Below are 25,708 nucleotides of genomic sequence, written 5' to 3' on the forward strand. Positions count from 1 at the left end.
ATTTCTAGTTTATATATAAGTTTCCTATTTTTTAGTTTTTTCTTACTTTTTTTATTTTCTTTAAGTTAAGTAGTATTAGTAAGCAGCTTAGTAATTTTACTATAGTTTTTAATAAATCTTTAGTAATAGTTTACTAGGCCTAAGAAGCTTTATATTTCTTTTTAGGTTTCTAGTAGTTCTTATTCTTAGATTACTTTAAGCTTATTAAGGTTTATTTAGACTTATCCTAGTGAGATTAGGTATTCTAGGAATTTAACTTCTTAAATATAAAAGCTATATTTTTTAAGTTCTACTAATAAATTAGCATCTTATAGTATTTATAATACCTTATAGATATATTTCTTATATTTTTTAAGGGTTTTTAAAAAAATAAGAATATTATTAAGGTATATAATTATAAAGTTATTAATATATATTTATAATATATAATTAATTATTTATTAAAAGATTACTAATATATTAATTAGCCTAAATAGTATTACTAAGTATTTAAATAATCTATAGCATATTCTAAATACTATTTTTTATTTATCCTTTTTGCAAATGCAAATTAGGTTATATACTCCCTTAAGATCTAAGGTAGTAAACTAATTTACACTAGTTAAATAGTCTTAAATTTCTATAATAAGTAATAATAGGGTTTAATCCTTAATAATAATTTTATTTAGCTGTTTATAGTTAATAACTAGTTTAAGTTTCCTATTTTTCTTTAATATAAATATAATAGGGTATTTAACTAGTAAGGTAAATAGCCTAATATATCCTTTTTCTAGTTATTCTTATATTTATTCCTAAAGTGTTTTTAGTTCTACTTTACTAAGGTTATAGATTAAAAAGAACTTTATTATTTTCCTATTTATAAGATTTATATAGTAATTCTATTATAAGTAAAATAGTTATACTATTTTTAATATTAAACTAAATAATTTCTTATATTTCCTTTAGTATTATTAAGGTGCTTTTTAAAGAATATCTTTTAGTTTTTTATTTTTCTTTTTTTTTTTACTTTTAATAATACTTTATCTAAAGCTTATAATTCTATTTTAACTTATATAATAACTTAGTTAATATATACTTATTTTCCTTTAACTTTTTTATAATTATACTATAGTAGTACTAGTAATTTTTTTATATTAAATTTAACTTTTCTCTTAGATTTTATTCTTTCTTTTATTTTTTTTAACTTTTTTTAATTTTATTACACATAAGATTTTATTTTTAGGTCTATAGGCGCGTCTTTGCCTTCCTTGCCCTTTTTATAGCTTAGTTATAGCTCTTAGGTAATATTTTCTTCTTAAAGTATTTATTTTATTTTCTAGTTAATTAGTAAATTACCTTATTTTAACTATAGGTATTTAAGTAAAATATTATAATTACAGAAAAATATAATATTAAACTTAATAATCTTAGTATAACTAGTAATTATAATTAGAAGATAATTAATCTTATAATTAATTATTATCTTAGCATAGGGTGTAATAATATTAAATATATATATAAGTTATTTTTTTCTTAGTGTATAATAGTTTAAGTAGTTTTACTATTTAAGGAGTAATAAGGTTATAATTTGCACTATTATTTATATAAGTTATTACTAGATATTAATTAATATACCCTTTAACTAATAATTTCTTATTATTATATTTAATTAAATTAATCCAAATGCTATTTAAATAGGTTTAGTCCTAGGTAATAATTTAGTATTTTATATATTATTAGTATTTTAACTTTTAGTTTTATTCTTAAATTATATAATAGTATCTTTTAATAAGTCCCTTATATTCTTCTTAGGTTTTATAGTAACTTTCTAGGTTATAACCTTTTAACCTTAGTTTTTTTATTACTTAGTAGTATTATTATTATTTTATTATATATTTTTTATAATATTATTTCTTATAGTTTAAAAAGTGGGTTTTTTAATATTTAATAGGTTAATAATATATTTATAAGTTATTATACTATTTATTAATTTTATTATATATATATAATCTATAATATAGCTTATTATAATATTTATAATTCTTTTTCTTATATTTTTTATTAAATTTATATTCTTTTATAAATCTAATCCTTAATAGGGTATAAGATTATAATAAAATAATATAATTATATATATTAAAAATATTAATTTTAATAAATATTAAGAGGTTTATTTATACTAGGGGGTATTCCTCTAGGTATTAGTATTATTCTTCCTATTATTTATATTCCCTAACTAATATATTAAGGATCTTATTATAACTATAGTCTAAGTCTTATAAGCTGTAAGTTAAGCATCCCTTATAATTATAGTTATAGTCTATAGTACTATAAAGCTTATATTTATAAATATAAGGATTTATAATATGCTTTCCCTTTTAGTAAGATTTATAGTTTTTATATTTTAGGTTATAAAAGAGTATATTCTTTTTATAATTAGGGCTTATTAAATTATATAAGTAGTATAGGAGTTTACCTTTAGAGTTTTTATACATATATTTTTAGCATCCTAGGGTATATTACCAGGCTGTAATACTATATTAGCTGCATTTTTTATTTAAGTTTAATTTACTATTTTTATTTTCCTTATAGTTTTTACATATATGATTAATATCCTATAAGCTATAAGATATATATTTATAAAATACATAAGTAAAATAGGGTTTTATTAAGCTATAGTCTTTATATCTTAATTTCTTATAAAAGTTAAGGGTATTAATTATTATAGTCTTATAAGTTTTTCTAGCTTATAGCTTCTTTAAGTAGTATCTAAATCCTTTCTTACTGCTTTTATATATAAGATATAAATTATTATAGTAAGCTATTTAACTAAGGTAGTTATAGGGTACTTTTATAATAGTATTTACCTAAACCTTATTCTTAATAGTCTTAGGTTTTTTTTTATTTTTCTTAGTATAGTAATAGCTTTTATTATAGCCCTTCTTGCTATAAAATATATAAGTTATCTTAAATTAGTAATTTACTTTCTTATAGCTTTTTTTACCGCAAGTGTTATAAGTTCTATTAAACTTCCTGTAGTTTAAGGTGTTAATATTTATTTTTTCTAGTTAAGTTCTATTATCTTTAGTAATATAGTCTTCTTATTTTTTCCCTTAGTTAGCCTATAGTTAATATCTAGTAGTTTAGCTATTTTTCTTATCCCTTTATTCCTGCTTTTATTCCTATTATTAGTTATTAATTGCAATAGCTTCTTAGGTAAATATAGTAAATATAGTTTTTTATTAGTTAGTTTTATAGATTTTATCTTTAACTTTTAACTTTAGACTATAATAGTATATTTCCTTTTTTAATTCCTTAGTTTAATTAACCTTGCTAAGTAGTTAAATAAAGGTTAAAGTATATTTATAATATAATTCTTTTTATTTAAGATTTTAAAATTTCTTTTCTACTTCTTAAACTTTATTAGTAATTCTAAAGAATCTTTTTAGTTATTTTTTAAGGTTTTTATAACCCTTAAAGACTTCTTTTATAAATTTACTTTACTAAGCTAGATTATTCTTTTTATTTTTAAAAAGTATTTTAAACTAATTAGCTACTGTATTTTTAATATATATTCCTATATATTAGATTCTTTTTTCTAAATTATCTTTTAGGAATATCTTTAAATAATAGTACTTAAAGTAGGTTTATAATTTATTAAGGAACTAGTGGAGTTTAATAGTATCTTTATTAAACTTCTCTAGTTATTTAATTTTTAAGACTTTTCCTAGTTCTAGTTTATTATTTATAAGAATAGCTAATGCTACTATAGGTGCTATAATAAGTGCCACTTAAGGAGCTACCCCTAGTAGGTTACTAAGTTATTATTATAGGTTATTAATAGTTTATTAATTTACTTACTATTATATATATAAGTCTTAGATTATATATTTTATGTTTTTTATATAAGTTTTAGCGCTTTATTCTTATTACTTATATTATTTATATTCTTATTTAAGACCTTTTATTAAAATATTTTACTAATTATAAGCTATTTCTGCTAATATATTTTTAAATTTAATAATATTATTTAACTAGTAATTACTTAAAGCTTAGCTCTTATAATTAGTATTATATTTAGGGATATTAAAGGTTAGCATTTATATTCTTTTTTCTATATTACCCATAAGGTCTAGTAACTATTTAAACAAGAGTTATTAACATATAATAAATTATACACTAGATAATTAATATAAGGTAGATTCCTAAGGGATAAACCTAGTAAATAATTCTAGGTTTATGTTAATAAAGCAGTTAGGAAACCTAATAGGTAATATAAGTAATAGTAAATAATATTACCAGATGGTAGAAGTGCAGAGCGTGTTATAATCTTAATTCTGTATTAACAACTAGCTATTTAAGTTATTTAAATAAGTGTAAAGAAGTGAACTTATATATCCAGTCTGTTTGTGCGTGATTATGGTTGTAGTGGTGATTACTATAGTGATCACTGGGATGGTGTTGGTGAGCGCAGGAGTGATCACTTGTAGTGCAGTGATCGCTTCCTTCTGGTTGGTCGTTCGGAACATAGTATACCCTTTCTGAGGCCTGCTGGTGCGACCAAGTGTTGTTGGGTCGTGACACAATAAATGATTCTAGCATGCGTTTCGCATCGTCTTGTGACTCCATAATCGCAGCTCGCATGACAAGCATTCGTACAAGACCAAGTAAAAAGGAAGTCCGATCTGGGTGGTCGTGAGGCATAGCATTAGCTGCCTCGTCGATAAAATTGACTGCTTGATCAAAGTCGTCTAATGAGTTCGTCTGCTTGCATAACATGTGATACAAGCTTCCAAGGCTGTTTGAAGTATTAATACGAGCCAGATGGTAGTCAGAAGGCATGGCATCAAGTGCCTTGTTCATTAAGCTGGCTGCTTGATATTGATCCCATGTGGTTGTATCGCTTTCTTAAACAGACTCCAAGGTTATGCAAAATGGTAATGCGATCTGGATGGTAATGAGGCATGGCATTGATTGCCTTACTAAAAAGGTCGATTGCTCGATTGAGGTCATCTATTGATCCTATCCGCGTATATCGCTTGCTAAGCGAGTTTCCGAGGCCGTCTGAAGACAAAATACGACCTGGATGGTCATAAGGCATAGTATCGGCTGCCTCGCTCATAACGCTGATTGCATGATGAAGGTCGTCTATTAATCAGTTCCCATAATTAGCTAAAAGCTCACAGCGTACTGGGTTGTCGTGAAGCGTCCCCACGCAACTAACCCCAATTTCAATCCTAAGTTATTCATTGTAGCTAGGGACACTTGAAAGGAAATTGCGATGACATCACATCTGCAAGATTTCTTATAGATGTGATGTCACCAAAAGACCAATTCGGAATAGTCTTTGAAACTAATTCTGGTCGCCATGTCACGCGCGCATAAGCAGAGCAATAAAGAGGAGATGGCTGGCCTGCGGCACAAACTGACCGTCTAAAACAGGAGGCTGACGACAATCAAGTATAATGGCTAAATATCGAATGAGCCTCAACCACAAGTGAGGCCCTGGTACGTTCTTCTTTCATGAGCAAGGTCTGCCATGTTTAGATGTTCTTGGCTAAGAGATTAGAGGTATGTCCTTCCGTTTTTGGAAGATGTAACTCATGGCGCTATCCTTATAACGCTAACCTCTCCTAGTCTGGCTTGTAATATTAAACGGAGACGCTGCACCGTTTTCTAGAGAAACACTAATGTCCGGTTCTCGGACTGCAAAGCGCCAGCACTTGTCTTAATTAAGTACACTAGGCGCAAGGGCGCGTTACTATAGGAACCAGGCGGTTGCTTATATAAGACATAGTGCCTGTCACACTTATACACGTGGAAAGGAATTATGGCGCTGTTGGCAGGCCAACGCTGAAACATTTAATTGCTGTGTACTAAGTAGCGACCTGCCGGCTTAAAACAACCCTTTACCTCCACCCTTTCTTTGTAAAGTGTACAGGCCATGGATGACAGCAGGATCTTTTCTTGGATTTCCAATCTTCTGGAAGAGACTGTACATCACAACAATTCCCTACCTTCAGATGCGATCCGAGAACGCAAGAGAAAACGCAAGATCACATCTAGCCTTGCAAGTCCTCCATCTAGCTCTATGAGCACAGATTCCAACAAAATGACATCAACTCCAAAGAAACGCCGATTAGAGCGCGCAGAAACGCCGATTGATCTTGAAGCAACGCCTCGACCGGCAATTCGAACCTTTCCAAGCTCTTCGACTTCGATATCCCTCTCTAGATCTCTTTCCAGATCTCTCTCTACATCTCGCTCCCAAGCAGGCTCGGCATCAAGATCATCGTCACCTAAAAAACAAATGATGAGCTTAAGTCTGGACGACACGATAGTATATACCGAACTTGTTATAGACACCGTGCCCGTGGCTGCGAAAGAGCTGTATGAGACTTTGGAAGATTTCGCAGAAAATAAGAATATTCTACCACATAGCTTCCAACAGGCGATTTCTCAGCAACAGGCGATTACTCAACAACGGGCAACCACTCTACAACAAGCCACCGCTTTACAACAGGCGAACACTCAATTGCAAAAATGTCAAAATAAGGTCGACGTGTATGAAAAGTTGAAGTCCTGTTGTCGGCCAGAAAGTGCGCCTGATGATAATTTGCCTGGCAGGATTCCGTCTCTGAATGAGATAGATGAAATAGTCAGAAAGGCTATTCAAGTTGGCACTCGCGGTGATAATGAGTCCCGTTGGAATGGCGCTGTCAATTTAAGACTGCTCGATATGATATTCGAAGATCCTCTTACGGGACCGATTAGCGAATTTGGTGCTACAGACTGGCAAGTTCCCTTAAAAAAGTGCGGTAATATGGCTGCTAACTCCTATTACTCAATAGTACCTCGGCCCAACTACATAAGGAATTCAGACCGGTAGCTTCTACTTCGAGGATGATTGACGACTGCATATTTCGCTCGTTTGTGGATGACGAAGAATGGACATCGGCCATAAAGAAATTCGCCCACATCAATCCTACCCAATCTATCAACCATACCGACTTTATATCGATTCAATATGACCCTCTTCTACTGAGCATTGAGACTAAGAAGCCTGCTGCGGAATTAGAGAAGGCGAAACTACAGATCGGCATATGGCATGCTGCGCAATGGAACTTTTTAGAATGGGCTGTTGGTGAGAAGCTTCTTCAACAACGGATAGCCCAAGGTCTTGATGAACCAACTACAGCTCAAGATCAGGAAGACTTTAAGAAAGAGAAACTTGCAGCATTATCAGCCCTTGCCTTTATCCCAGGTATCATCATTAGTGGATATCGATGGCTTCCAGTGCTCTCTACATATGACAAAACGAAAAAAACTACAGTGTTGTGTACAGACACAGCTTTTGGGACAACTAGAACGATAAAGGGAGCTTATGCTGTTGTTGCTGGTGTTCGGGAGCTTACCGCTTGGGGGAGGGATGTTTACTTGCCATGGTTTAAAGAGCATGTGCTGATATTTGATTGAGCTTTAAATAGACACTATATTATGCGGCTGCACTTGCCCAGAAGGTTACTCCAAGAGGAGGACGAATACTAAACGTTGAATTAAAATTTTTTATAGCCCTCCTTTTCCTTCTTCCGCAGTATTGCAAGCCTAGTTATCCAAAATAGAGTAGAAAGTATTATAAAAACAGCAGCAGTCCAAGAGATAATATAAAAGTTTACACCTTTATCAGCCACCAAGGTAATTTTGGCGCCAGCTTTGTTGATAGCATTAACAGCAATAGAAGAAGCTGCTGTAATAATAATACAGCCAAGCGTAATTATTATAGCAGCAAGAGTTGTCGGGATTATATTTGCAAAAAGCATAATCCTTTTGTCTCCAAAGAAAAATACTAAAACACCTGCTAGCATAGAGACGCCGCTAGAACTAACGCCTATGATGAAGAATATATTAAAGGCCAGTAAAGCATTGTTAAAGTTGTTAATTTTATCTTGAATAGCATCAGGCCAGTTAATGTCGGCAAGGCCAAGACCAAAGGGTCCGGCGGTCATCTCTTGGTTAAGTATTCTAGTAAAGTTGAATTGGTCTAAGATATAAATTAGTTGAGCTATAGGTCATGCTTTTGTGGGAGCTTACTTGAGCGAGATAAATGAGTGCAACTGGTGGTATTGAGAGAGCCATAAGAAGTTGCGTTATGCACGAATTCACCTTGGCAAGCGTTTGTAATGTGGATAGAATACCAGTCGCTAATGCCAAGGAGTGCAGCCATGTTTGCGGTCAAGTCGTTAAATAAATCATCAAGACTGTCATCAAGACTGTCTCTAGCCAGATTCTTGCCGACGATGCTCTTATTATTGTCACTGTCGCTATTTCTGACGATGGTTTGGCCAAGCACGGATGTATTGAACTGCATTGCGGGTTAACTTAAGGTCAAGTGTTATTGCTAGCTTCATTTACCCTAATTATGGCATAATCCTCCATGAACCCCTGCTGGTTACCAGCAAATAGCACCAAGTTAATCAGAACAATAGTAATAAATGAGAAGAATAGGGGAATAAGAACAAGGAATCTTTGTATAAGAGCCATGATTACAGAGGGCGAAAAAAGAGAAAATAAAAAGATTAGAGTGTGTAAGAGAGGAAAATAAGAGATGTTGGATGAGAGGCTCGCTTTAGCTACTTAATACAACTTACTGGTAGCACAAGATGAAAGTCACAGTCATTAATAAACAGCGCAAATAGTAAGCAAGAACAGTCCGCAATGATTTACCAGCAGCACTTATAGCCATCTCAGGGATGCCTTTTCTTATGAATGCATATTACTAGCACCTAATATTAACCCTGGCGTAACTGTAGGTTACATGCAGGTTTAATACTAGTACTGCCAGTTGCCAGCACTCAATTAAGATTGGATACTAATTACGCTGACGTAGGCCAGGTTTAATACTGGTACTGCGCCATTGCTAGTTGCCAGCACTCTACTAAGGTTGGATACCAGCAGCGCTAAGGTACCAGCAACTCCTCTAGACTTAGTACCAGCAGCGCTAAGGTACCAGTATCTCCTCGAGACTTAGTACCAGCATTCATGGATTGCTGGCAACACAAGAGCTTCATTGTCAGTAACTTAATGTTAGCACCTCTGATGACTAGTATCAGTGTGCAAAAGTAACCAGTACCAGAGTACTGATGTAAAGACACACTACTTAAGTACTCTCTTGTTACCGGGATTTGCGTACAAGAGTTCTTTTACAAAGACACACTACACACCCTAGTATACCAGCACCAGGGCATGAGACTACATGCATTTCCAGAAACAAGTACCACACTTCTATATTACTAGTATGAGGACATGAGACTGTTTGACGCACCTTAGAGCGCTACTAGTATTGGGCTGCATACCTACCTACCTATGTGCATGCAGTCTTGCGGCAAATTTGTACATGTGTGCAGCCATCATGTTGCCTACATCATATATCGCTGGTTGAAGAGATCAATCACCTGTTTTAAAAGCTTTACGATATACTCGTGAATTATATTGTGAAAACAATTACTCCTCGCAGTAAAGCATTTATCTGTAATTCTCTCTTCCCTGTGTGTACTATTGCCACGCCACTTTGGACGCACATTAGCTGCTGACTCCACTGATTCATGTCCTAAGTACCAAATCCAAGGTTTAAAAAGAGCACGTCTAAAATACGTGCTCTATATCTCATGTGGATTCAGATTGGCGGAAGATAGATGTGTATATTAATCTTCTTTACCCAAGCAAGAAAGTTCACTCTAATATCACACTATTAATTGAACCCGTTATTTACAGCCGACCTCTTTAATCTCGCACCGCGAAGGAAGACATTGTCATTATGACCACCGAGTCTACTCTAGATATTATGAAAAAGCTTAGCATCAGCGATGCGCTGAGCATGAGAAACAGATACCCGCAAAACAGTCTTTTACGGGCTTGTTATGATGAGCGCATCAACCCAGTGTCATACCTTCAAGATACATTTGACTATGTGATAACGCTGATGGCGGCTATGTTGGATACTGGATGCATTATATTTGGCGCCAGAGCGCTACCATTCTTCGTTCCTGATTCTGTACCCTCTAATGCTCCCTGGAAGTTTGGCGTCTCAGGGTATAAGGAGTCGGTCGCGGACATGGTCAATGCTCTCGAGATTTGCGGAGTGGACTGGAATACAATTGCAAAGAATATTGCTTCAGATTTGTCTCATCACGGCAAAGCGACTATCAGCCGGCGAATGTTGGAGAACTTGGCCACATGGGTGACCAGTCTCGGCAGCAAAACTGCTTCTCTCATCTTGGGAAAAAGGCTTTATAATATCGTCGATGCGTACGACCAGATGAAAGAAGAAGCGTCCCGAGATATTAAAGGATTTGAGCTAAGGCTAGACAAGAATAATCGTATTCGTTTCATTCCGACTGCAGATGTATGGGCTCGGGAAAACGAAGAGATTGCTTATAACGATGCTCATGGGAGATCTTGTAGCATCCTCCATGGCAGAATTAAGACTAAAAGAGGCTACGAAAAAGTGCAATTGATCATTGGATCTCATATCAATGGAATCAAGAGCTGCATGGCTTTCGTCAAAGATTTCTATGCCAGCCATGTACAGTGCTTTATCGGAGGCTGGTGCGCCAGCCATCTTTACTATAAGCAAACCAGCTTGAAGCAAGCAAAAATATGGAGAGACGCTTCCGCCACAAAGGATCCCAAGATCGTTCGCGCTGTAGAGAAGTACAAAAAGAAGGGATTCGAATTCTCAGAAGCTGGACGTTCCGGGATCAAAATCCGATCTTTAAATGACGAGGATGCTCTGTTGATCGAGTATGGCAAGATGTATCGCCAATTCATAGCCCAATACCGCTATCCCATGCTAAGTGATATGTTGAACGAGAGGCGTGAGAATATCTCTGGCATTTCGTGGACAGAGTTTGACGGCCGTATTGTCAGCTTTCAGAGTGCCTTGGGAAGTTATTTCCGCACCAAAAAGGTCACTTTTGCGGGCTCAGAGCTACCAATGTCGAGTCGCCGCCGCCTCGGCAATATGATTGCAGCCGGTGTAAAAGCTCCTGGCAAGCTCAGATCTGCGGAATATTGCAGCTCAGTGAAAGAGAGGGAGCCTATGAATGAGCTGATGAAAGGGTGGGCAATGCACGTTGTGGCAACATCTGGCACGACTAGGTGCTACTTGCAAGATGCAACGTTGTGGGCATGGACACTATAGAAGGCTTGGTTCAAGGCAGGCGTGTCGGAGAGCCCTAACGAGCTACTCGACCAAGGGGAGCACACATTCATTTGGGGCGCTTGTACAAGGTAGTACTGCTACTATCAAAAGGAGGCGCTTTACCCTTGTCGGCTGGAGTATCTTGGAGTGAATATATCAATCAGTACATGTACAGTAGAGCTGATTCATGAGTTTCCCTGTGCAGCTCCCCATTAGTTGACCAATACCTCAATTGGGTAAAAAAAATAAAATCTTGCTACTGCATCCTTAGCGTACCTGACATGATGGCCACAGAATGGCGTGATTTTGAGGGCGACTCCAGTCAATTTTCTAGCTAGAAATAGCCGTAGCGTAGGCGCCTCAGCGTAGATTTTCTTCAGCGGACAAAGCGGGAGGACGGGCTCTCCAGCTTCACCGATGGGTGAACGACTACAGTAATCACGGACGAACACCTTCGTCTCCGTAGTATCCATTCAGGGAGTATCCATATGTGGAGCTTGAATGCCATATAATATCAGTATTTAGCTTAGTGTGTGAAGGCGCATACGCGCCCGGATAACTTGACCTAGATGCCGGAGGGCGCGCAACATGAGCCACCGCATCATGTCCACGGCGTATTCGTCTACCTTGATGATTTTTACACCTGGTGTCGCTCTAGGCCTGTTTAAGGAAAAGCTCGGTGGCACATGAAGCAAAGGGTCTGGCTGGTACGGAGCAATGTTGGCGGATATAACAGGTTGCATCGAGCTATACGAGCAGGACAGGCGTGGCCTTGACGAGTCATGAAGGTGGCCTGGAACTACAAGTAACGCGTGGACTGTGCAGGGGCGATCCGTCCCGTCGGTAGCGAAATTAGCTGGCCCCTGTCTGCCACTACTACCTAGGCAGGTAGTTACAGTATAGCGCTGAAGGGAAGACAGGAAAACAGCCCTGGAAATACGAGGATTTGAACAGACACGCCAAGACAAATAAGTCTTGTGGGAACAGGTTGCCTTTTACATGGAGCCGTTGCATTTCTAGCGGGGAGTAACAGAGCACAGTACTGTGACTGATTGGTTCGCTGACCTGAAAGCTGTTGGTGCTAGCAGACAATCAACCCTTGCAAGAAACGGCCAGTGGGCCTCTCTACATGTACATGCTTCCACTGTAGTAATTTAGCCAGCTAAACACATGCATGTGGAGTCTTTTTGGGCAATCAGATCGAGGCAAAAGCTACCTGTTCACCCCCCACGAGAGAACAACAGTGGTGATTGATTTGCCTAAAATGTAGTAGTCCGCATAGCACTTTCATCATCTGATGATCAGACAAGGGAGTCCCCTGGTAAAGAATTTAAGTGCGGAAATACGGAAATCTTTTATTAAATCCACCGATCGCAGATCCAGCTGGTTTCATCTACATGTAATCTCTTCCTCCACTGCTACATAATTTAATAGCATCAAGTTAAACAGAACCAACAGCAGTCCGTTTCGCATCCCGCGATTCCCCGATTAGCTGCTTTCCTCTCCATCCCTTTCGCTCTTAATTAAAATCTGGCTTCCCTGGCGTTGATCACTGTCACTGGTGTCTCTGAACGCTCTTTCCTGCGTCGGAACACGGCTGCCTTGAGAGGTATCAACGGGTGGAAGCTTAGCGTGCATTGCACCCGATTGGGCCTAGAATTACGATTGAGTGAGCTGTTGACAGTTGAAGATTGACGAGGAGATGAAGGTTGGGCAGACATACTGTGTGACGGAGCACAAAAACTTCGTGGGCGAGCTGCTGGTTTTTGGCTTCTGTCTGTGCCAGTTGATGTTCAAGATGTTGTATGTGCTGGTTCCTTGCTTCTGCCAGATATCCAAGGCGCTGTATTTCCCGCTTACTTGTTTTCACCTCATCTTCAAGGCCCACGAAATGGCCTTCTTGCCTCATGATAATTCGAGATAGAGTGTCAACTTGGTTCTTCCAAGCTTCGAGCCCACTCGGTGAGGGATGTGAGACAGGCTCCTTATAAGCTTGCGTGCCAATGGGCTGGAGTCCGGTGCGACGATGCTGCTGCCAGAGGTGCTGCGGATTGGCTTGCAGAGATGCGGGCCGGTACTGCCCGGCATAAACATCGCGCGAAACAGGAAAAACAGACTCCATGATGGTAGTGTTGTGATAAAGATAACAAGAAAGGCAGTGAATGTGGAAAATGCATATGCTCTGCAATGGATTGGACAAGAGGCTGTATTTTATAAAAGTATACGTAGTTGCTTGTTCTACTAGTTTTACATTACACCAAGCGCCGTCTTGTAGTTCTAGTTCTTTTTTCCGATGCCAATTCCAACTTCCTCTTCCGGCCAGCAGTCGATTTTTCGGCGGCTATCTCTCTGGTCGCATCCGATTGGTCTTCTGATGCCTCATAGCCCTGAGCAGGGGTAATTATAGGCGATGATAATAGAAAAGGCGACGGCGTTCGAAGGTCTCGGCTTTGCGGCGCCACGCCCGCCCTGTCTGTGGAGTCCATGGCCGACTGCGCTAAGTATTCTAGCCGCGGGCTTTCTTCAAGATGAAGAATCACCCCATGGCAAGCCATGCCTGAAAGGTAAAGATCTGCGCGTATGCTCAACCAGGGAGCCGCGGGGTGAGAGTGCGGTATGAAAGCTAGAGATACCCGCGGCACATCCTTAGTATCCACGATCTGGGGCTCAATGTCATCGTCTAGAGGGTGTATCATGGGAAGCCAAGCGCAGATCCATCCATCATCTCCCGTCATGGCGTCCAGTCGCGCAACGCAGTGATAGAATTCATCTCGGCATTCGAGGAGCACATGCACCCCTTTGACGCCAATATTGAAGATGTCGACGACTCGGCAAACTAAGGGAGCCATTTTAGTCTGATGGTAATAACTCTTGGTGTGAACGGTGAATGCTATCTGATTGTACTACTTCATTGATGCCTGCTAGCTACATGCCTATTTATATCAGCTATAGCTTGTTCCTTTCGATCCCTAAGTCCGACTGTTCTAGGCCCCGCCGTATTTTAGGACTTGAGGCTTTATTCTTGTCCCCATTTCCCTGTTAAAACAAGTCCTTGTAATCCACTCCGAAAGATACGCTGATGTATAGCCGCCAGCTCGATGTTGCATTCGGGGGCGGAGATCCACAAGAACAACGGAGACGAGATAAAATAAAACAAAACAGCTCATTATTACTTAGCTAATAACTATGATACTACTACATGGTTCGGACCAACAACATAGTGTACCCACATCTCGGCGCACTCCCATTATCATCTCCACCCCGGCTGGGCGCCTGGCGGAACCGGACGCTCCACCCATGACCGGTGTCGGTTTTACAAGAGTGGACATCGTATGAGTACGGGGTTCCGACGCTGTAAGAACAAGTTTTTGTAATTACATCTCAGATGATATCACCACCGGATTAGTGCAGCGTTTCATTGGGGGGAGGCGGCGGCGGCGGCGGCGGCGGCGGCGATTTGACCAAGCCAAAAGCCGAGCTCATTCAAGGAGCAGGCGGTTAATTGAGGTTCCTTATTGGCTATGTGTAGCTAGCTGTGCTATACTGCTAAAAAAACATCAAGTCTTCTTCGCTATCACTAAATGCAGTATATGCATTGAGGACTTGGTCAATGGGGCTGGCGTTGGAACTTTGAGCCGGCAAAGCCCCTAAACTCTCGCGATATTTTTCGAAGGCAGAGCACACGGTTCGAGTGACCAAGACAAAACTTTCATTCTGCTGCCCAATGTATTGCTGATATTTTTTAATTTTATCTTCTAGTTGTGAGGCCTGCTCCCTCAGCCGAGTCACCTCTTGCTGTAGCTCAGTTTTTTGCTTCTGTAGTCTGCTATTTTGGTGTTTGAGAATAGTTTGCTGATATTCTGCTGCTTGGCACGATGGGTGCAGCTTCTGGGCATAAGCAGCCCTTTCATGTTTAGGGTAGTCTGGAGGAGTTGGTGGGAGATCTTTGTAGTATCTTGACATTTTGGATGATCACTGTAGCTAGCATGAACAGGGAGCGCGGGAGTGTCAACTATTTATAAATCCATCAAGATCAAGAATGGTATAAAGTGCTAATATTAATACCAAGATGCTAGAAACCGCAAACCGCATTTGACATTACGTTTGAGTCTTTGAATCGCCTGAACCACTATCTAAGAATGCCGTCGCTAGCTCTTTTACGCCCTTTTTCAAGTGAGCTATGGCTCGTTGGAACTCATCGGTCAATCCTATTATCTGAGCCTCAAGATGGGCAATTCGCGCGTTTCCATTTGCAACGGCTGTCTCAAGGTTATCAAGACGGGTCGATAACCCTAAAAGTAACCTGCAGTTGTTAGTCGTTGAAGTCGGCCGTAGGGTAGGCGGTATTACCAATTCATATCATCGTTAGTCGTCATTCCAACATAAGAGGTATCTCGCCCAATTAAATCCTCTTGACACAGTAGTGAGCTGTAATCCCCTTGCAGAGATTCACTTCGACTGTTAGATAGCCGAAGTTGAGAACCGTTAATATCCTCCAGTTTTAAAGTAGGATGTGATTGAAACACGATCGCCGATAAGGATTCTGTAGTGAGGCTTGACAAGTTGAAAGGCAGCACAGATTCTGCTTCCTCATTTTTACCAAGAGGAGACGCTACTGAGAGGCCTAGCTCAGCGGTATTCTGTTGACTATTGCCTTGATCATGCGGTGCCATCTTGGCTGTAGGACTAAGTCTGAGATAATGAAGATAAGTAGGATGGTGTTCTTAATAGACCACATTAACCGTAGTCCAGGATTAAAATTAATCTGGGCACGATTTGGGAAGATTCGATGCCTTTTATTGGGCTTACCTACATGTAATAGGCGCTATCTTTTGGTACTTAAGTTCCACTGGACCACACACGCTATCCTCAATTTCTTTGGCCTACTTCGACAGCAATCTATTATCACTACCTACGTCGACACACAATGCGCCTTTTCATCCAACTTATGCCTCTGGCTCTCTTGTTCAATCTGCTTCTTGCAGAGCCCTTGTATTCCACAGCGTCTCCACCTAAGCTTGAAGCTAATCAAGGAAGCGTCGCTTCAATGTAAGTTCGCTCTTGCACCTCAAGGAAATATACCGCATACATTGCACCGCGTGTTAACTCCGTTACAGAAGTGTTCCTCCGATCAAGGTGGGCTGTAAACATGGAGGCGATTTTCAGTGTATTGGCACTAGCGGGGGTGGGAAAACTAAAATTCTTTGGTTTGGATACTCCGTAGACTTCAATCCTTGAGCACTTTTTCTCATCGCTAACCTATTCAGTCGATGCGTGGGCGAAGAACCATACCGACATCGTACGGAGAAGCCCGAAATGAAGCCAACATCCGTAGCTTGTATAGACACTGGATTCCCAATCACAGTGGAGAAAGGTACACAAACAACCAACAGCTCGCATGCAGGTTCTCCTCGACCCACTACAAGCTGGGGGGGGTGTCTGTCATCAGTGCCCCCTCTCAAGATGGACAATTTTACTGCAAAAGTCCAACCAACAACATGCTTGCAGCATCCTGGATCAATCGGAAGCAATGCATCACATCCGCCAGCGCTCAAGGTCCCCCCCAAAGCCAACGCAGTCTCAAATACCCGCTCATGACACTACAAGTTCATCAACCTGGAATGAGCCTTTGACTGCTACCCTTTACCTAGCATTGGTCTCCACTGTCACCGTTTTCTTTGCGTTAGCGGCGTAGGCCTACCAGGACGTATTTGGCGGACGAATTTGGGCTGTAATGGATCTGCGGGCTGTTTGGCACGAAGGAAGTCAAGCTATGGTTTCTTTTTTTTATCTATATAAGACCTCCCATCTCCATGTCTTCATTATCTTTCATCTGTATACACATGCAAAGAAAATTATCTAGTCAAACCATTAAGCTTTGATCACCTTCTATTTATCTCAAAATGCCAAAGCCACGTTCATCACTCCCAAACCTTCGCCCTGAAAATGGAAGTGCGGACCCTCGCGCGAGTCAGCACATACCTTTTGTTCTCAAGCTTGAGCCACGGCCCATAACTCAGATCAAGCAATCTGAAGAGCGTCCAGGCCCTGAAACTTTTGTTTCTCTTGTGAAAGAAGAGGCTTGCTTGATCCTGAAGCAAGCTCATGTAATCCAGAAGCAGACAGAAAATCTTCATCGCCACGCGGAAACACTTCATCAAGAAGCGGAAGCTTTTCACAAAAAAACAAAAGCACTTATTCGGGCTGAATCTCTTCACATGAGAGAAGAGTTTCATCAGCTTTACATGGAGATAGGAGAGAAGCTGGTATTGTATTACACTATATCCTATATATGATCCATTCCTCACACTTGTCTAGAACATGCCCGTGCCATCTGAAGGCACTTCTTTTACTCCAAATAGTCCAACAACTCCGACCGCAATCAAAGATATAAATTTTGAGGGACATGATGAAGGTTCGGGTCAATCAAAGTAAAGTCCATAGCTTTTTTTCTGGACTCCATGGTTATTGGAGATGAGAGAATTGGGACGGGGTATACGTTTTCCTTCAGATTGTATTAGCTCTCTTCTCTTTATAGATCTCGAATACACTTACAAATTCTGAGACTAATGGTGGAACGTATCCATTCGAGTATTGCCATATCTGATTATTGCGCCTGTTCCGTACTACAAGATAGATATCAACGCCACAATCTTTGTGTAGATTGTGCGCTTTCTGAAGGAGTGTTTTTCGCCGCTTTGAGAATTTTGTTGATTCGTTTTTGCGAAGCTTCTGGACATCTTCTTTGCTCCGACTATCGCAAGCTGGATGAGCGCATAGGATGCTCGCTTGATTTTCTCCTGTAAAAGGTGAAAATAGCGTGTGACATCTAATATTGTTAGTGGTTCCTCGCGGATGTAGCTGAGCACATGTATTCATTAATCTTACTGCTCGCATGTGATTTTCCATGATATGATAGAGAATACGCTGGCGTGTGAAAAAGTGTTTGTACTTAGGTCTGAAGCTGCGAATAACGAAGTTGAGCAAAACCTGGGACTGAAGCAATTTATTATATCTGTAGGTTATGTAAATCGGTGTCCAAACTAGTACAGCAAATGGAGTATAATAGTTGCTTATCTAAGGACAGTTACTGTAAGTACTTACTGCACAGGCTTGGATTAAACCTGTACTAATATTGATCACTGAGAGTCTTGCAATTTTTGTATAAATGACGCGGAAGTCTCTAGTTTTTGCAATAATAGTATTGGAGTGGTTATCGCTATATGAAATCTAGTTGTAAAATGGCAGATCAGCAAGTTCTAGCTCTCCAAGAGTTGCCCATGGAGATGGACATAGATGATGACACGCAGGCATCTGCTTTTGACGCCTGCACGCTAGAGCAGATTGAAGCTGGCGGCACACATCGATTCATACATAGTACGCCACCAGATATTGATTTAAATCTGCTTCAATCAATAATTCAACCGAATGCGCTGCCTTTTTTTGAATGTCATTGCCAGGAAATCCACGACTTCTGGTCTTGGCTTGCAAGAAAAACTTCCATACCAGCAGATGTCGCTATTAATGATCCATTAATCACTTCTGCCTTTGCAATTATTGATGATGCAATCCTCCATAGTGGAGAATACTTTTGGAGATCAAGACTGGCTTACGTGCAGCTAACCCGAGTCTTAATTGCCATTAAATCCATAATTGCACGAAGAGGAAGGCAGCGCAGACGGGTCGGTCAAGGTAACGCTAGTATACTCATTGACCTCTATGTCAAAGCCCAGGTTGAACCTTTTTCACCAAAAGTTCTGCGCCAAAAGGTACAGAACCGCGTGAGAGTCGCCAAACGCTGGGCAGATCTCATCAGCGGATCAATTTTCATCGCGGCTGCATACAATGATAAAGCCGAAATGATGATGTAAGTGAATGTATTGTCTTTGCGCGCTGATAACTTATGGGGGCCTGTCTCTAAGTTCCATTTCAGTAGGGACTTTTCCGTCACAAATTCAAGAATCAAGGAAGTCGCAGATCATGCTTTGCGAGCCTGTGCGCTTTATTTGCCAAGAACATCCCTCTTGTCGAATTGTTATATCTTTGAGCAAGACTTGATAACATCTGGGGCTGAGCATATGTAAATAGTACTGTCATTAATACGCGGCGATATATTTTTGCATTAAGTAGAGATGGCCTAAGTAAGCCAATGTGTTCTTTAAATATAGCGCAAATTCATGCAATGGATGCAAGAAATTGAAAGCCATAGGTTTCATAAACGAATTGGGGCAGCTTCTCATGTATAGTTTGGTGATATGTTTAAGTGGCCTTGGGCTGTGGGAATTGGCGGATGGGAAAACTTCAAATGTTCATGTGTCCTAGGGATTACGCAAGTACATGTACAGAGTTGGCCTTATCGGGCTTGTGGACCGTTGGATTAGTTTCGTGGATGAAGATGGAGACCCTCCTGATTTTACAGATGAGAGGACTTGATTTAGCGGATGGAGAGGCCTCTGATTTCAGGGATGACAAGAACATTAGTACTGTGTTGGGCGGATGAGATGGCGTGATTTAGCGGATGAGGGACCCTAGTTTGCCAGATGACAAGCATTGCTTGTATCAATTATGGGACTTGTTTTACAAGATGACGGGACTTATATTGGTAGATGAAGCAGACTTATATAAAACACATGTTCATATACATGTGCATGCGTATTGTGACAAGCTATAGCTTAGAATCTACAGATATACATATAGCCGCAGCATCTCAGTCTGTTTCCGGTTGAGGTCTAATAGCATATCCAGTCTATATACCTCTGTTTTCGCCACTGCAGATCTAACAGCAATATTGGCAAATATTGAGTATGCGTAAGTCTTGCTGCCGGAAAAAAAGGGAAGATTTTTTCTTCTGAAAATGTTCTAATTCACATAGTTTTCCGAAAATTTACACGCCTTTTTCTTGAGCGCAGTCCGTGGCTCAAAAGCTTTCCAAACTGGATTGACTCTTCCATTATGCGACAACAGCTTTTGCTATTGTTAGAAGAATTGAACACGCCAGAGCTTTGTTTAATTCTAGAGGCTAATGCTGATGGCTCTTACTCATGGAAACGCTTTGGTAAACCTTCTAGAACACAAAATTCTAAAGACCAAGACTCAATTGAAGAAGCTGTAGCAAACATATACTTGGCACATCTTGCTCAAATGTATCATAGTCCTGCGACTTATGATGCTCGCCTTGTCTTATGCCCGAAACTATTTATGGATTACATGGACAACCCGGAAAAACGTGCAAGTGGTCTAAAGGACATTATTGAGAAAGCTAATGTAGTTTTTCTTGAGCCGGGGAAGTGGCAGAATCGGAGCAAGGTATTAAAATGGCAAGCTAGTCTGGCTGTTTGGCGCAAGCATGGAAAGCAGTTTGAACCAATATTAACACAAGCGGCTGAAAACCCGCACAGTACTCTAAACGTGCCTCCAGAGTACTCAGAAAAGGGTCAACCGCCCGCTTATTCGCAGCAAACAATCTCCACGGAGAAGTTTATGTATCTAGAACAATAACTTTATATTTTCTCCTAGATATTTTTATATAGTTTCTGTTCTCCTATCTGTTCAATAAACGTCCAAAGAGTAATCTTTTCTCCCGTTGGTTGTGTTGTGTTTACAAACATGTAGCGAAATTCCTGAAGTGTGACTTGAGAGGGCTGTAATGAAGCCACAATCCAACTGATCACAGATCATTGTTATAATCTCTAGCTAGTCCACGACATTCATTTGGCTTTGTACTGTATAATAGTGTTGCTACATAAGTGTATTTAGTATCTAGTACTAGTTAAAAAGCTGCTTTGGATGCAGCAGATGACAGTATTAGCTTTATTATTCAATGCCACCAACTATGTCTTCATCTTCATCAGGATCTATTGCCTGCGTGCCCTTTTTATTAACAGTTGCTGTTAGTTCTGGGATGATATTTCGGTCCACAACCATTTCAGTATCTGGCTCTGTAACTGTAGGTGGCTCTACAAGCGGCTCTACAAGCGGCTCTACAAGCGGCTCTACTGGCGGCTCTACTGGCGGCTCTGCTGGCGGCTCTACTGGCGGCTCTACTGGCGGCTCTGCTGGCGGCTCTGTAAATGGAATAGGCCTGCTAGTATCTGCAAAATCCAAGGTGGGTTTGGCCCTTTTGAGTGGACGAAACTCGCCACGTTTTCTCCTGTTATCGATGGCAGGTTTATCATCATCGTCGTCGCTGAATTCTTCAATAGGTCGCGTCGGAGGGTTGTTCGGAGTAGGGAGGGTCTCTTCGAGGATAGTGAGTTGGCGCTGAGACACCGTGGCTGCATGGACTGATGGGACCCATGGGACCATCTGCATTTCCTGCGTGTTTTCGGGCGGCACCTCCCAGTGTTCTCCGGCTCTTTGGTTATTTTGAAGTGGTTGAGCCCTCTTCCTCTTCAAGCGCGCTGGTTTCTCTAGGGAGCTTAAAATCTCCGCCCACGGAGTCTCCTCCCACCGAGATTCCTCTACTTCCATACCTGCCTCTGCCACATCCATGTAAGGCGCTGCGGGAGTGGCGTAGTATTCCCAGAAGTTGAAGAACGCCCGTAAAATAGCACTCTGGGTGCGCAGGGGGGGTTACGACAGTCGACTGCTCAAACGGCTGTCCAAAAAGTTGCAGAAAAAATGACTGATTAAACAGCAACGCGAACGAATGGCACGGTAGCTTTCCAGAACGCCACCGCCTTCTAGCAAATGGCTTTTTGTATAGCGGATAGTTTATTGTAGCATTGCCGATGTCTTTCCTGATTTTTGGGTTGTCAAAGCCCAATTGAAGCGCCGTGCGCCGGATTAGCGTGCTATAATCACTTGGCTCGGGAGTCTTCCATTCGCAATCAACATCTTGCAGTGGCGCTTCCATAGATAGCAGCGGAAAGTAGCGAAGCGCCGCTATTAATAATTGAGCAATTGACGTCTCTGCGTTTGCCTCTGTAGTAGGTATGAATTTCTCATGATCAACTTGGAAGTGACCTGTTGTAGTACTTCCAACCCAGTCGTTCTTCAAGTTATCAATAAGACTTGGCCTTGCCCTTGTTATATCACCTTTCTTCGTTGCCGCTGGCTGTACCGCTATATACTTTTCCAAGATTTTAATTCCAATTGTAATGTATTTCATGTTTTGATGAAATGTTTGTATACTTGGAATGATTGTTTCAAAAGAAAGAAGATTTTGTTCCAATTTCGCCAATACGGCCTGAGAGTGTATATCTGTAAAAATAATCTTCTGTCGAAACGCCTCTTCAATATAGTGGCGATCATTTGAAGACCAGCGGGGAGCGCGATTCTGGATTTGCCTTACGGTTGACTCGTCAAGTAAATGTTTCAGATCTTCATGTCCGCGAAAAATCTTCTCATATGAATCGCTGATGTGGGCCAGGTAGTTGATAATAAGCTCATCAATGTGGGCGGCGAGATGCTTGGCCCAATTTCCTAATTGTAGACCAGCCCACAGTCCTGGTAAACAGAGCAGGCGGTCCAGTGCGCTCATAATAAGCGGACGATTAAACAAAAAAGTCAAATGCCGCCGCTTTGGTCCAGATAAGATATATACCCACTGCTGCGCAATGTGATAGCGCTCTTGCTTTACGAAATGTCGAACATTTTGAAAGATTTCTCCATCAGAGAATTTTTTTGATTGTGCTGGTACACAGGTTAGTATATCTGATAAATTTGCAATGGTGATGGCACTCACGGGGAGGCAGATAGCAAATTCGAACGATGCACTCAGCTAAGCCTCCCGACTTGTGCAGACGCTGTGCAGCCTCCAGGGCGCTACCATTGACTAAACAATATATATCTTGGTCGGCGATAGTAGGAACTTCAGCTGAACCGATTGTGTTTTTGAAATCTTTCGCAGAAAGCTGAAGATTGTTTAATAACTTGTGACGTAGCTGATAACTGATGTACCCTGTGATCTGATGCCTAGGATTTTGGAGAACGCCTTCAAAGCCACAGACGGTGATGCAGTTTGGCGGGTGGTTGCGGCTCTCTTCTGCGACAAACTGCGCAAGCGGCACTCGGATGACACCTTCAATATAGTTTTCTTGCATTTCCATGGCCATTGTTTTCGCGATTTGTCTTCTGAGCAGCTTATGGAGAGAGAGAGAAATTTGCCTATTACCAGTAGAAGTGATTTATATTTAATATTTGTATAGCGCTTGTTCAAGCCTGGACGTCTTTAAGCCCCTCTGCAGAGTTGCTTAAAATCAGCACTCGCTTGAGGCTAGTTTCCGTACGATACTCTATCTAGGCCTAATACCTCTGGCTTCTAGTAGGCACATGCAGGTATGAAAACACAGCGCCGCACGGCACAGCACGACACGACGCCCACTTGGCACGGCAGATCGAATCACCTCGCCTTTATTAACGCCTATAATAAGCCCTGAATACAGGTATAAAGCCCAGCTGAGAAAGGATGAAGCCCTAACTCTCCAATAACAAGAATTGATGTTTTCGTTTTTCAAATTCATCTCAATGCCTGCTGATAATACTCTTCTTCAATTTTTTCCAGCTCCAGCTGAATTGCAGAAGCTTTATTTGCTAGAAAATACAGCTTCGTACAGACTGCTGGATCAAATGGGCGAGAAAAGGCCTTCAGTGGTAATGGCGATTGGAGGGAAGGAAAAAAGACAATTTCTTTCAAAGTTTTTCATGAACTATTCGATGGTAAATAATAGCTTAGCATTGTCGCGGTGGCCCGGCCAAAGTAGCAGGTTACTGCTTGACTGCGAGCTGCATCTATCGCCAAAAGAAGAGACTCCCCAAACAATTGAAGGGTGCCAATACAGCCAGTGGATCCACCATCCACTGAAGGGTGTGTCGCTTAATGTTGAAGTCGCCTCACTTGGACTCTATCGAGTTATATCATCATCTCTCTGCGACATAACTCTTATATTCGTCTCAGATATTGGAGGCATAAATAAAGTTATCCATCTTCTTAGTCGCTGGGCGCTTAGTGCGATGTCTGAGGAAGATCTTATACAGACCAAGATCTTCTTAATATTGAATGAGGCAGAATTATACAGTGCAGATGCGCTGTGGTTCGAACTTACCACGAGTATACTATCTGAGTTGCGCAGTTCAGAGCCACTCATGCCTCGTACGTTTGCAGAGATCAAACAGTTCAGTCGCCGATTTTTCAGAATAAGCTTCTTGAATCAAGAAGAACTATACAACTGCTTCTGCTCTAATGCATCAGTTACAGCGACTCACCGAAAAAACCTGGGATTAGAATTTTCAGCCACGCAATGGAAGTTTTTATTTCGGTCAGCAATCACGCAGTACGCGGCGCAGCCATTCTTTCCCTTTAATATAATCGCAACTACTAGGATATCATACCCATTGCCCAAAAACCTAGTTGATCATATTGCAGGTTTTGTACAAGCCTGCAGCCATCAAGGTATAGATAGCGTTAGGGTAATAGCGTCTGCTCTTGTGTTAGATGCATTCCCTTCCAATATGCCAGGTCAGTCGATTCAATACTCTATTTGTTGTTTTTCTACTAGTTAAAACGTAAACTAATGACCTTTCAAGCCTTCGTCCCTGAAAGTGTTTATGACAGAATCTATTCAAAACCCATGCAAGCCTGCGGAACCAAGACAGGGTTTCCCAACCTTAGCCGCGACATAAGAAGGGAATTTCAGCTAATAGCCGCTGATGCTAGAGAGGATATTGTAAAAAAGCATTGTAACAATATCCAATCCTGTACAGGTATCTCAAACATATACATCCATCATGCTTGCTCTGTCTGTCTTGTTCAAAGTTCGACTTTTACCCTAGACTGTCGACATGGACTTTGCAGCGCATGCATCGCACAAATGGGACAGGAATCTGGCCCGTGGAGATTTCAGCTATCTAGATGTATATTATGTCGAACCCAAAATCAGAGTCCTCTCATAATGAAGCCGCCGACAGCGGGCCTAAGAATTCTTCAAGTTGATGGTACTCGCCCTACAGCAATGTGGCAGCTGTTGCGAGACCTGCGGCATTCAACTAGTCTAAATTCAGTGCCTTTTTGGGAGCACTTTGACAGTGCCATCGGGATTGACATCGGTACACTTTGCCATGAAATGAACATCAGTTTAGCATATGAACTAAAATTGAGAAAATACAGGGATTTATTTTATAATTACTCTTTTCATTGAGAAATGGACGTTTACAGTCTGCAAAAACCGACTTCAAGACGTGAAAAAGTTTAAAGCGAAGAAAGACAAAGTATCCTTTGGCAGAAAGCTTACCTGGCATCTAAAAAAGCTACACCACTCCGCTACTTTAAGCGCTGCCAATTTAGGGAAGAAAAACTTCCAGTTAGCCTTGTCCAACGCACGCGCGGATTGTCTTACAATCCAGACGTTATTATACAATGCGGCGAGGGAGGCTACACTAGATCATATATTGAGTCTATATCCAGTAAGCTGCTCAGCTGTCTGTTTTTTATCGAGCTTGAAACAGTGCCCCGATTTTACACATCGCCCGAAATATGCGCCATTATAGTACGTTGCCGCATCTCGCCGGGCCATGGACTGCTGGATCTTC

The 25,708-nt window shown here is 40.4% G+C and overlaps 11 protein-coding genes across 11 annotated transcripts; 5 read left to right on the forward strand and 6 right to left on the reverse strand.

Moving 5' to 3' along the window:
• Positions 1-4,341: 4,341 nt before the first annotated feature.
• Positions 4,342-4,842, reverse strand: TrAtP1_000562 (uncharacterized protein; the record flags this gene model as incomplete). Its single annotated transcript, XM_066110633.1, has 1 exon — positions 4,342-4,842. One exon carries the CDS (start codon positions 4,840-4,842, stop codon positions 4,342-4,344), a length of 501 nt encoding a protein of 166 aa, XP_065966705.1.
• A 572-nt stretch (positions 4,843-5,414) lies between these two features.
• On the forward strand, positions 5,415-7,833 carry TrAtP1_000563 (uncharacterized protein). The gene is made up of 3 exons (XM_014091563.2): positions 5,415-5,550; positions 5,617-6,774; positions 6,831-7,833. The coding sequence occupies exons 2-3, from the start codon at positions 5,924-5,926 to the stop codon at positions 7,453-7,455; spliced, it is 1,476 nt and encodes a 491-aa protein (XP_013947038.2). The 5' UTR covers positions 5,415-5,550; positions 5,617-5,923; the 3' UTR covers positions 7,456-7,833.
• A 148-nt stretch (positions 7,834-7,981) lies between these two features.
• On the reverse strand, positions 7,982-8,520 carry TrAtP1_000564 (uncharacterized protein; the record flags this gene model as incomplete). The annotated part of the gene is made up of 4 exons (XM_066110634.1): positions 7,982-8,020; positions 8,071-8,093; positions 8,143-8,341; positions 8,392-8,520. The coding sequence occupies 4 exons, from the start codon at positions 8,518-8,520 to the stop codon at positions 7,982-7,984; spliced, it is 390 nt and encodes a 129-aa protein (XP_065966706.1).
• A 1,158-nt stretch (positions 8,521-9,678) lies between these two features.
• On the forward strand, positions 9,679-11,441 carry TrAtP1_000565 (uncharacterized protein). The gene has a single exon (XM_014091565.2). It carries the CDS (start codon positions 9,794-9,796, stop codon positions 11,177-11,179), a length of 1,386 nt encoding a protein of 461 aa, XP_013947040.2. The 5' UTR covers positions 9,679-9,793; the 3' UTR covers positions 11,180-11,441.
• A 1,074-nt stretch (positions 11,442-12,515) lies between these two features.
• TrAtP1_000566 (uncharacterized protein) lies at positions 12,516-13,362 on the reverse strand. Its single transcript, XM_014091566.2, has 2 exons — positions 12,903-13,362; positions 12,516-12,832 (listed from the first exon to the last, which is right to left on the reverse strand). Exons 1-2 carry the CDS (start codon positions 13,299-13,301, stop codon positions 12,668-12,670), a joined length of 564 nt encoding a protein of 187 aa, XP_013947041.2. The 5' UTR covers positions 13,302-13,362; the 3' UTR covers positions 12,516-12,667.
• On the reverse strand, positions 13,363-14,072 carry TrAtP1_000567 (uncharacterized protein). Its single transcript, XM_014091567.2, has one exon. The coding sequence runs from the start codon at positions 14,026-14,028 to the stop codon at positions 13,432-13,434; it is 597 nt and encodes a 198-aa protein (XP_013947042.1). The 5' UTR covers positions 14,029-14,072; the 3' UTR covers positions 13,363-13,431.
• Positions 14,073-14,725: 653 nt separating this feature from the next.
• On the reverse strand, positions 14,726-15,142 carry TrAtP1_000568 (uncharacterized protein; the record flags this gene model as incomplete). The annotated part of the gene is made up of 1 exon (XM_066110635.1): positions 14,726-15,142. One exon carries the CDS (start codon positions 15,140-15,142, stop codon positions 14,726-14,728), a length of 417 nt encoding a protein of 138 aa, XP_065966707.1.
• Positions 15,143-16,065: 923 nt separating this feature from the next.
• TrAtP1_000569 (uncharacterized protein) lies at positions 16,066-17,018 on the forward strand. Its single transcript, XM_066110636.1, has 3 exons — positions 16,066-16,228; positions 16,297-16,386; positions 16,447-17,018. The coding sequence occupies exons 1-3, from the start codon at positions 16,107-16,109 to the stop codon at positions 16,775-16,777; spliced, it is 543 nt and encodes a 180-aa protein (XP_065966708.1). The 5' UTR covers positions 16,066-16,106; the 3' UTR covers positions 16,778-17,018.
• TrAtP1_000570 (uncharacterized protein) lies at positions 17,019-17,749 on the forward strand. The gene is made up of 2 exons (XM_014091568.2): positions 17,019-17,445; positions 17,498-17,749. The coding sequence occupies exons 1-2, from the start codon at positions 17,083-17,085 to the stop codon at positions 17,612-17,614; spliced, it is 480 nt and encodes a 159-aa protein (XP_013947043.2). The 5' UTR covers positions 17,019-17,082; the 3' UTR covers positions 17,615-17,749.
• A 2,095-nt stretch (positions 17,750-19,844) lies between these two features.
• On the forward strand, positions 19,845-20,740 carry TrAtP1_000571 (uncharacterized protein). Its single transcript, XM_066110637.1, has 2 exons — positions 19,845-19,987; positions 20,052-20,740. The coding sequence occupies exons 1-2, from the start codon at positions 19,984-19,986 to the stop codon at positions 20,675-20,677; spliced, it is 630 nt and encodes a 209-aa protein (XP_065966709.1). The 5' UTR covers positions 19,845-19,983; the 3' UTR covers positions 20,678-20,740.
• Positions 20,741-20,992: 252 nt separating this feature from the next.
• Positions 20,993-21,823, reverse strand: TrAtP1_000572 (uncharacterized protein; the record flags this gene model as incomplete). Its single annotated transcript, XM_014091569.2, has 1 exon — positions 20,993-21,823. Exon 1 carries the CDS (start codon positions 21,668-21,670, stop codon positions 20,993-20,995), a length of 678 nt encoding a protein of 225 aa, XP_013947044.2. The 5' UTR covers positions 21,671-21,823.
• Between the last annotated feature and the right edge of the window lie 3,885 nt (positions 21,824-25,708).

Source organism: Trichoderma atroviride, chromosome 1, assembly GCF_020647795.1.
Source record: "Trichoderma atroviride chromosome 1, complete sequence".
NCBI classification, from domain to species: Eukaryota; Fungi; Ascomycota; class Sordariomycetes; order Hypocreales; family Hypocreaceae; genus Trichoderma; species Trichoderma atroviride.